This window comes from Rhinolophus hipposideros (assembly GCF_964194185.1).
Source record: "Rhinolophus hipposideros genome assembly, chromosome: 21".
Classification (NCBI taxonomy): Eukaryota; Metazoa; Chordata; class Mammalia; order Chiroptera; family Rhinolophidae; genus Rhinolophus; species Rhinolophus hipposideros.
In genome coordinates this window covers 39,434,701-39,445,449 of record NC_138067.1, presented here as the reverse complement: position 1 = coordinate 39,445,449, position 10,749 = coordinate 39,434,701, and the positions used below count along the sequence as shown (strand labels likewise).

General features: G+C 51.5%; 1 protein-coding gene across 1 annotated transcript; it reads left to right on the top strand.

Moving 5' to 3' along the window:
- The first annotated feature begins 163 nt into the window (after positions 1–163).
- Positions 164–10,680, top strand: EXOSC5 (exosome component 5). Its single transcript, XM_081031991.1, has 6 exons — positions 164–367; positions 4,338–4,451; positions 4,968–5,089; positions 6,389–6,529; positions 7,674–7,763; positions 8,515–10,680. The coding sequence occupies exons 1-6, from the start codon at positions 232–234 to the stop codon at positions 8,605–8,607; spliced, it is 696 nt and encodes a 231-aa protein (XP_080888117.1). The 5' UTR covers positions 164–231; the 3' UTR covers positions 8,608–10,680.
- The last annotated feature ends 69 nt before the right edge of the window (positions 10,681–10,749 follow it).

The window sequence follows — 10,749 nt, the reverse complement described above, 5'->3', positions numbered from 1 at the left end:
ACGAGCCCGTGCCAAGGCCCGCCCCGCCTTCTCTACTGTCCAATGGTCCTTCTAGAATTTCCAGGCGGGAGGGGGCGGGGCCAGATTGTTAGTAAACGGGGAGCCACGTGCGGGCCCCAGCGCTGGGCTGTCCGGGAGCGGCGCGTGCGCACTGGGCACGCCGCCTGTACGCAGGCGCGCACTTCTGGGCGGAAGCGACGGCGCGCGGGGTTTGGGCTCGCGGAGTGGGCAATGCAGACTGACGCCAAGAGCCGCACTGCCGGGGGGACAGAGCCGGGTCCTCAGAGCCCCGGTTGCAGCCTCCGGCACTTTGCCTGCGAACAGAACCTGTTGTCCCGGCCGGATGGTTCTGCCTCTTTCCTGCAAGGTGAGAACTAAAGCCAGGTAAATACGGCCGCAGCCACGGTCATCCAGGTCGTACTTGTTTTAGGGGGCGCCAAAGGTGTAACGTGCAAAGAATGCCCACCGCTTTTGATGCTAGTAGATAAATGTCGCTTCTGAACTGGTACAGAACGTCTTTTTCTGGTGGATACTACTCAGTACGTTAGGATACAAATCTCTCTCCCGACCAGAAGGGAGAAGATATCTCCACCCTGGTAAATGATTATGAGAGAGGTGCAGACCTCCCCATAAGCGTGAATACTCCAGAACAGGGAAAATCACACCAAGGTAAATGTCCCCCTTGATTTGATTTCCCCCTCCGCCACACACACACACACACACACACACACACACCCCTACACCTACCCCTGAGTCCCTACATCCCAGGCTAAGGCAACCCTGCCATTTGCATACATGCCCCATTACCGGCTTAATTTACTCCCTGCCATGGCAGATCTTTCACCCAAGTAAATACTTTTCATATCAAAGGTGATGTCTGCACCCTGGTAGGAGATTTTCCCCACCCCCACCCCACCAATTGGGTAAATATCCCTTTGACTGGGATACACATCTCTCCATGTGAGTAAATATCCCTAACACTGGAGCAGGTCTTGCCTGTTGGGTAAGTATCCCCTTCCTCTAGCTAAATACCTCTCAAACTCCCTGACCCAGGTAAATAATTCCTCTAGAGATGGGCCTAAGGATTACCCCTATAGCTGCTTCAGTCCTCTCCCTAGGGCACTACCTTCTTCTCAATTACAAACCTGCTTTCATTCATTTCTTCATTCATTGGACACATGTATTTGTGCCAAGTACCATTCCAGGCACTGAGAACATATCAATAAAAATATTTTAAATCCCTGACCTAATGGAGCTTACACTCTAATAAAAAAGACAGACAGTAAATAACTAAGTAAAATGCTATGGAGAAAAATATAGTAGGACAGAGGAGTAGAGTATGCCAGAGAGGGTTGCAGTCTTAAATAGGATGGTCAGAAAAGGCCTTAATGAGATGGTAACATTTGAATAAAGACCTAGAGGTAAGGGAGCCAACCCTGAAAATAAACTGGAGCGAAGAGCAAAAGCATCCTGAGTGTGAGGAATAGCAGGTGCAAAGGCCTTGAGGCAAGAACTTGCCTGATGTGTTTGAGGAAGTGAGACCAGTGTGCTGGAGACGTGAGTGAGAGGAGGTTTTGTAGAGAGTTACGGAAGTTTGCCCATCGTACAAGTTTATGGCCTAGTGAATGAGGTGGGAGCCACTGGAAGTTTTGCTCAGAGGAGTGACATGATCTGAATACATTTTAACAGAATCTCTCTGGATTCAGTGTTGCCTGGAGATGGTATGGGGAAAGGGGGAGGTGATGGTGGCCTAGACCAGAGTGGAAGCAATGGAGGTGGTGAAATTCTGGATGTATTTTGTTGGTAAAACCGACAAAATTTGCAGATGGTTTGATTTCGGGGTATGAGACGAGAGGAATAATGCTAAGGTTTTTGTCCAGATCAGCTGTGCTAGGGGAAGATGAGGAGCTCAGTGTGGAACATGAAGTTTGCGGTGCCTAGTGGATTCTACAGTGGCAATCTGGACTGGGCCATTGGACATAAAAGTCTGGAATTCAGAGGAGGGACCCAATCTGGACATACTGTATGAAATCCTCTGGCTATCGATGGTATTTTGAGCTCTTGATTGAATGAAATCACCTAGAAAAGTGGAGTGTAGATGGGAAAGAGAAGAGGTCCCCAGACTGAGCCCTGAGTCTTCTCACTTGTGAGGAACTACTGTGTTTCCCCGAAAATAAGACCTAGCCGGACAATCAGCTCTAATGCATCTCTTGGAGCAAAATTAACATAAGATTCAGTCTTATTTTACTATGCAGGTCTTAATATATAATAATATATAATGTAAGCAAAATTAATAGAAGACCCATTATTGTATTATATTATATGATATTATATTATATCATGGTATATTAGACCCAGTCTTATTTTACTATAAGACCAGGTCTTATATTAATTTTTGCTCCAAAAGAGGCATTAGAGCTGATTGTCCTGCTAGGTCTTATTTTGGGGGTAACACGGTAGCAGAAGACATTGAGAAGGAGCAGCCAGTAAGACAGGAAAAAACCAAAAGAGGGCGGTGACCTAGAGCCCAGAAAAGGCGTTTGAGATGTGAAGGTCTGACTAGCTACATCTGTCCTACTGAGTGGTCGCATCACATGAGGATGGAACAGACCTGTGGGTTGATTGGTGATGCTGTCAAGAGTCATTCCAGTGGAGTGGTGGGGTCAAGGAAAAGAGGAAAAGGAGATAGCAAATGGAGACAGTCTTCAGGAGCTTGGCTGTAAGAGGATCAGATTAATGGGGCAGGCATTGAAGATGGATGTGGGTCTGGAGAGGAGAGAATTGCTCTAGAGAACTGCTGGAGCCATGTAGCGAGAAGGTGAGAGGAAGGACTCCTGTGCTCAAGGGGACAGCAGACCGCTCATCGGGAGTAGCAGAAATAAAGACCCAGCGTGGATCTAGTTCTTCTTGGGTAACTTCGCCCTTCAGTGTAGATTCTCTTGGAGCACAGAGAACCCCTCAGTTGTGTGGCAGCTCTTCCTCCCTCAGGAAAAACAGCCCCAACAGGGGACCTTCCCAGTCCCACCCCGAGGCTTAGCTGTCTTGCTGAAATCAGACGCCTGGAGTTTGTTAGCGCCTTCCTGTTCTAAAACCCCAAAGCCCCAGGACCTTGGAGCAAGGGGAGTCCTTGAAGACCCTTAAAGGTGTGTTCCAGGTGCTTTTGGCCTCAGAATCTCTGGTGAGCTTAAAACGAAGAGCCCCAGAACCCACCCTATGCCTACCAAGGCTGGTCCTCTTCACTTTGAATTAACTATTTCAGTCGTTCCGATTGCAGGGCAGTGTTTTGAAGCTGTGAGCAAGCTCTGTTTCTCTATGTTGCAGGTTGCAGATGTACCCCCTTTCCCACACACATCAGAATGGCGTGTGGTGCTCTGACTTCCAATGCCTGAGCCCCACCTTGAGCAGCTGAATTAAGATCTCTGGGGGAGGGGCCTGGACATCAGTGTCTCTTAAAGCTCCATGGTGATTTCAGTGTGCTGCCAGGGCTGAGAACCACCGCATAGGTTGGTGGTTCTTTTTGCTGGAATCGAGTAGAAAACATCAGAGTGTATCAAAGCAGTAATGGTAAGAGATGTTTTGTGAGGCGTTTGTTCCATTTACATGCACAGAGATTTGCGGGAGTTTTGAGTCCCACTGTAAAATGTATTTCTTATTGGGAGTTATGGTCAGAAAAGTTTGGAAGCCGCTGCTGCAGTCCAGTCTCTCTATTTTGCAGTTGGTAAAACAGGCCCAGAGAAGTGAGCAAAATCAACTGAGGGTATAGAGCCAGGAGGAGGAAGACAGGATGAGAAGCCAGGCTTTTTATTTCCCAGGTCTTGCCTCCCCTTTTCTGGTTCATACCCACATTGGGGAAATAAGCAGGTGTCAGGACCCACGCTCAGAAGCTCAGCCTTTCCTCAGGTGTTCTGCCTGCTGCAGAGTTTGGGGATGGGAGCCTGAGGGAAGAGAGCTGGGCTAGGGAAGCTTTGGAAGGAAAAGTGGAGACCAGCTGTAGTAATAGTGGAAGGGTAGCTCTCAGGAAGAACTTCCTGTTACAGTTTAATAATATTAGCTACAGTCTGTTTCGTACTCAGCATGGACCAGGGAGTGTTATGGATTATCTCATGTATCCCTCAGGACACGTAAGGGAGGTGCTGTTATTATCCCCATTTTACAGATGAGAAAGCAGAGACAAGTGAAGCGAATGCTCAGAATCGCTGACTACAAATGGTGGGCTGGAGTGGGGGTGACGTGGAGCACCCTCGCCATCTGGCTCAGAGCCCACCCTGTTAAGTGTCGCACAGTGGGCCCCAGAGGCAGAGTGGACGTGAGTGAAGCCCCCATGCTCTTTCCCGCAGGGGACACCTCCATCCTGGCAGGCGTGTATGGGCCGGCTGAGGTGAAGGTCAGCAAAGAGATCTTCAATAAGGCCACACTGGAAGTCATCCTGAGGCCGAAGATCGGGTTACCTGGTAACTGGGCCGGGCCAGGCTGGGTCTCCAAGTGTCCAGTCTGCTGGGACCTCTCACCCAGCTCCCCCCTCTTCCCACTCCTCCCACAGCTCCCCCCAGTTCCCACTGTCCCCTCTTGTTTCCCCTCAGCTATTGACTGTCTCTTCCTCCAACTCTGCCTCTGAGTCTCTGTCTGTTCCTGTCACTTTTCTCTTTGTCTCCAGTCTCTTTGTGTCTTCCCTTCCTCCCTTCTTTCCATCCTTTTACCCCATCTCCCTCATTCCCGGGGGCTGGGCCCACTGGGATGGGCCTGGATCGCAGCATGGGCCATGGGGACTCTGGGGTTTTCCTCTCCCGGGAGGCTCCCTTGCTGAAGTTGAGAGGTGGCATGGGTGGCAGCCAGGCCATGTCTCCTTCCCACTGGGAATCCTGTCGTCCATGCAGGCCCCTGGGCTGAGACTGCAGGCCCTTTCCAGAGGCTTGGGTGGGTCATATGGAGGAAGGGAAGAGCCTGACCCCACCCCTTGGTTTCTCCAGGCGTAGCAGAGAAGAGCCGGGAGAGGCTGATCAGGAACACGTGTGAAGCAGTGGTGCTGGGAACACTGCACCCCCGTACCTCCATCACCATCGTGCTGCAGGTCGTCAGTGATGCTGGCTCTGTATCCTTTCCCCAGGCTGTCTCCTCCAGGAAGTCCTCCAGAATCTCCCTGATTGCTTCCCTTTCTGATGGCCACGTGCACACCCTCCACTAGCCAGAAGACCTCCAAACGTTTCACAGGCACCAACTTGTTGAAAAAGAATAACAAACAGCCTGAGTGTTTACTGTGTGTCAAGCACTGTTCTGAGTGCTTTACACATGTTAACTCGTTTTTCCCACACGGCAAGATCAACTCACATCTAGTAATTGGCAGAGCCAGGACTTGAGCCCAAGCCATCTGGTTCTAGAGCCCCAAGGCCCCTGGCAGATGGGTGTTTTTATGTTCCCATGTTTCAGGTGAGCAAACTTGAGGCCCAGAGAGGGGAAGTCACTTGTCCAAGGTCAACAGCTGAAGGCAGCAGAGACAAAACTCACACCCAGGCCTGTTTGACTGCAGAGCCTGTGTCATTCATCTCCACTCTGACCCTGAGCTTAGATTTGAGGCTCAACACTGGGGGAACCCTGACCAAGCAGATCAGTTTGATCCGCAGCTCAGTCTTGAAAGATCCGTAATAGTTTGGGCCACAGAGGTTGAGGCTGAGGGTCAGAAATGGGCATTTCTAGAAGGCCTCTCTGGTGCAGACACTTCATAGACAGGAAGAGGGGAGGGCTGTTGTAACCCCATTTCACAAAGCTCAGAGGAAGGGAATAGAAAGTAGGTGGCAGAAGTGGAACTGATTGATTCTAAAGTTGGGCCCTTATCCACTGCTGGACCTGGGGAGCAGACACAAGGAAACTTGAGGTTGGGCCAGCTGTCTGACTCAGTCCTGTGCTTGCCTTCCACCGTGCTGCAGCTGCACTGCTCCCTTGGATTGTGGGCTCCCTGAGGGCAGCAGTAATGACTCCTACCTCCATCAACCTGCCAGTCTGTCAGTGGTAGCAGCTGCCTGCCAGATTCCCAGGCTCCAGGCCTGGCTGTGCCAATACTTCCCATATGATTTGGAAGGTTTTTCCCTTCTCTGCCCTCAGTTTCCCTGAAGGTGCTCAGCACGTGCCAGTCTGTTGAATATCTTGATCCCTGATTGAGGCTCAGAGAGAGTAAGTTACTTGCTCAAGGTCACACAGTTGAGAGGTGGCAAAGGCAGTTCTGGAAACAATGGTTACTTGATCTCAGAATCACTTAAAACTACTCTGCCATACTGCCTTCCTGTGATCAGTTAGTGATATGCCTCAAGCGTTGGCAGAGAGGATGGAGGCGTGGACACACCCTGCTGGCCTGCCCTGCAGTAGAAACTTCTTAACCACTCCCTGTGGCACTCAGCTCTTGGCCTGTTGCCTGAACGCCGCCTGCATCGCATTGGTGGACGCAGGTGTGCCCATGCGGGCCCTCTTCTGTGGGGTCACCTGTGCCCTGGACTCTGATGGTACCCTCGTGTTGGACCCCACAGCCAAGCAAGAAAAGGTAGGTATCACGGCCAGGTGGTGAAGGGCCGTGGCAGACCCTGTCCCTCTCTTCATCCTTTAGGCCTCACTTCTCCTCAACAGTTGGCTCCTACCACCTTGGTCCCAACTGGCAAGCTCCGCTTTGTTCATCAGGGCATGTGCTAGAAACCCAACTCAAGCTGCTTGAGCAAAAAGGAAATTTAGTGACATTCAGTCCCAAACTCAGAAAGAACAGATGTCTAACTAGAGCCAGGGCCTCAAACACCATCAGGATTTCCTTGCTTTATTTCTCAGTCCCTGCTCTTTTCTGTGAATTGGCTCCATTCTCTGGCCAGCATCTGTCCTGAGGCTGTGGCTGGCCCTGTAAGCTCTGTGCTTCCATCTTAAGAGGCTCAAAAGCAAAGGAGAGAGCATTCCTCATTGGCTCAAGGTGACAGTATCCTAGGGTTGTGGTTACTCTTGAGTTATTTGCCCCATCACATCCAGTCAGGAAAGCAGAAACGACTTGGGGGATTTCCGATGGAGAGAATAATGCAAGGAACTGGTTACAACAGTGTGGGAAGAGCTGAAGGAGCCAAAAGGAAGAGTGGGGGATGCCCAGAGATCAGCAGCCGCTAGCCAGCTTCTGCTGTGCTGTTGAAACCTTGCTGTGGTCCATCCTGGATGTACAGACGTCCCGCTTCACCCTGGCTGCTGATGACCAGGAACACATTTCATGGCTGCTGTGGCAACTGCCACAACCACAGCACCTGCTCCTGTCAGAGTGAGCACATGGCTACTGGTCTCCTTCCAGTCTCCCACCAGGTTCCTGATGGAACCTAGCTCGTAAGGGACTCTGGGAAGTAGCAGTTTGCCGGCTTCCGGCCCCAGCAGTACAGAGCACAGAGGGAGGCTAGGAGGCACCAGGCTACCCCTACAGGGCAAGAATACTGTGTTTGGCAACCTGTCAGAAATGTGGGTAGAATCTGGTGTGGGGAGCGGTTCTGAGAGGAAAGTCAGCGTTAGCTGGGAAAGCATGTGGTGGGGGGATTATGTAGACAAAACAACTACACTTGACACGGGAGTTCCTGGCTGTGGGAAAGGCGAGTCCCCTCTTTGGGACCAGCCGAGATCATGTCTGAGGGGAGAGTCCAGGTCCTCCACCTTCTACCCCTCATCCGTAGGAGGCCCGGGCAGTCCTGACCTTTGCACTCGACAGTGTGGACCAGAAGCTGCTGATGTCCACCACCAAGGGGCTCTACTCTGATGCTGAGGTACCAGAATGTGGATGTGGGTGAACCCCAGATCCTTCCCTCCCCCTGACGTGAGATCGTGTCTCAATTCTGAGAGATTTCAGGAGAGCCCCTTCCTTGCGTCTCTTCTGTAAAGAAGGAGTTTTCAAACTTTTAGCCACCTAAACCTTTGTGGGAATTTTAAAAGGGAAGCCTAATTTATGGGGTAGGAAAAGAACTCAGGTTGAAATCAAAAGGTGGGGGCACACGAAGCTTCCAGCTCAGAGCCGTACCTCCAACCCTGAATTCCAACCCTGAAGAAGAGTTTGGAAACTGTTGGGCAAAATGGTCTCCAAGAGCATTTCCAACCTGGACCTCCTGTGAATCTAAGAATATGTGGCAGTAAAGATTTGGGGTCTCAGGTTCCATGGCTTTTAAGACTATTTGGAGTCACAGGGCCTGTGGCTCTAAAATTCCAGGATCTCTCCAATTCCGTGACCGTGAGCTCTAAGGTATGGAGCTCTGAGGTCAGGTCTCCTAGCTGTCAGGATGCTTAATTTTGTTGATTTGAGGTCCTGGAGCTGCCAGAAGCGGACCCCTGAAGCCCCACCTTCTCTTTTTTCCTCTTCCTCTCTAAGTGGGGGAGAAGGAAATGCACTTGGAAATATCCCTTTCCCACATGCCTCACCTGGGGGCAGAGAGGTCTGCCCAGATGAAGGGGGAGGTGGTAGATTTGGGGGCCCTGGGAATCAGGGATGGGCCACCACGCACTGATCAGTCTCTTCCTTCCCAGCTCCAGCAGTGCCTGGCCGCAGCCCAGGCTGCCTCACAGCACGTCTTCCGCTTCTACCGGGAATCACTGCAGAGGCGTTACTCCAAGAGCTGAGGCAAGCTGGGGCACGGCACCCCTCCCACTGCCACCACCCACTACCTCCAGTGCAAAATAAACTGGCGTCCCAGCATTGCCTCTCTGCCCTTGTGTGCCCTGGTGAGCTTGTGGGCCTGTAGCTGCAGAAGCCCTTGACCTAAGGACCTGAGATCTCTAGGCTATAGCCTCTGGGCAGGGGGATGGGGGGGCAGGCTTCTGTCACCCCCACCAGGAAAACACTACTAGGATTGCACATTTATTGAATGAATTCATCTAGTCTAATACTTGTTGAGCACCCACTGTGTGCAGGCCCTGGTAGGTGCTGAGGACCCAGCAGTGAACAATAGACCCAGGTCCCAGGTTCAAGGAGCAGTGGCGTGATGGACAAATAAAATTGGTTTTTGTCAGATGGTAAACGCTGTTTAAAAAAAAAGGAAAATGGCAAATTTAATACGTCAGTCAGGAACGCCTTCACCAAAATGGGGACATCTGAGGAAAGCCAGGAGGAGGCCAAGGAGCAAACTCATGGACGTGGGGAACCAAGCCCCAGGCAGAGACCTGTGGAGGGTCAAAGATGGCAAGGCTGCCTGTGTGGCTTGAGCAGAGCGAGGGCAAAGAGAGAAGAGATGGTCCAAAGAGAATGGGTAGTGGGCTTGGACGGGAATCTGGCTCTGAGCCCAACAACCCCGTGAAGTGGGAGGCTGTTGTAGTCCCCATTTTAAGATGAGGAAACAAGCTCAGAAGCCAGTTAGTTGACCAGCAGTGTCAGTGGAGCACATGTCCCACTGAGAGCCTGATCCCAGGCCCTCACTGTTCAGACAAATCCAGGGAGAGGCCAGCACACTCTGGACTGCAGTTTTCCCATCTGTACACAGAAGTAGCAAGGCCTGTTGGTTAATCAGGGCTGGCAGCACCCCCAAAGGAGTGTCTGGGAATATTGGGGGGGGCATTTTGAGTCACCATTTGACTGTTCCACACATACACACACACACTTTTATTTAGTGGGCAGGAACCACGAACGTGCAAGCATCCCGTAAGAGAGAACTACCACAGCTGAGCCACGTGGTCTCTGGCTCCTGTTGCCACTGTTTGGGGTTTTGTGATGGACCCTCTGCTGCGTGCTTCACATGCTTGAACTAGCTCACACTCCCCACAACTGCCCCTTTGAGTGGGTGTTGTTTTTGTCACCTGGAACCAAGAAGGAAATGCGAAGGTATCCAGCTTGAAATGATGTTCCACGAGATGCTCACGGGAATGCCAAATGGGGAAGAGTGTTCTAGCAACTTCCACTGGAATGGCATTAAATAGAGTGAGAAAACGAACTACCTGTCAACTCCATTACTTGGTCATATCAGGCCCCATTTACTGAGCACTTCCATATGCCTCTGATAAGTGCTCTGGGCAGACATCTGTTTTGCCTGCTGGGTGCCAGCACGTTGCCGTTACCTTAAGGCTCTGCCCCGCACCCCTCCAATCTCAGGCCATTTGATTCAACTGTGGCTGCCTCCCAACCCAGGTGGGCCAATGAGAGGGCCCCTGGGAAAGGGGACCTCAGGTACTGGAGCTGCCAGGGCCATTTTTCTCCTCCCAGAAATGGGGAGCCTGCATGGAATGAAGCCAAGAGAGGAAAGGAGGATAAAGACCAAACCATTCCTTTGGTTTGAGCCCCTGAATCCTGTTCTACCTCGACTTTCATCCCCTTTGTGGCGTAAGGCAGTCTGAGTTGAGTTTCTGCCACTTGCTGTTGAAAGAGCTCAGGAGTCTGCCGTTTACATGTGTGACACATTTGGTCCTCACCAACGCTCCCAGGTGTGGAAAACAGTCCCATTGTGCAGATGAGAAAATGAGGCTCAACGAGAAGTCCCTTGGGCTGAGATCACACAGCTAACGTGCAGAGGAGTAAGGACTTGGCACCTGGTTCTAATTCTCTACTGACCACCCTCATCCTGCAACTTGTAAAGCCTGGGTCCCTGTGTCCCGCTTCTCTGGCTCAGGTTTCCCGGAGCACCCTGGGGACAGCCTGTCAGGCACCCCCACCCCACCTTCCCGCACACACAGACTGACACAGGTTTGGCTGCAAGAGTGTCTGGTATTTAATCTCACTGCAGCTGCCAGGAAGGGGAGGGGGCGTCCAGCTTGGTCCCATTGCTGGACACTGCC

What these genes read in the sequence shown, in the direction of transcription:
- EXOSC5 (XM_081031991.1), top strand. Translation starts at nt 232, where the DNA reads ATGCAGACTGACGCCAAGAGCCGCACTGCCGGGGGGACAGAGCCGGGT. An exon ending in TTCTGCCTCTTTCCTGCAAG is followed by an intron (nt 368 to 4,337) that starts GTGAGAACTAAA and finishes TCTTTCCCGCAG; the next exon opens with GGGACACCTCCATCCTGGCA. An exon ending in GCCGAAGATCGGGTTACCTG is followed by an intron (nt 4,452 to 4,967) that starts GTAACTGGGCCG and finishes TGGTTTCTCCAG; the next exon opens with GCGTAGCAGAGAAGAGCCGG.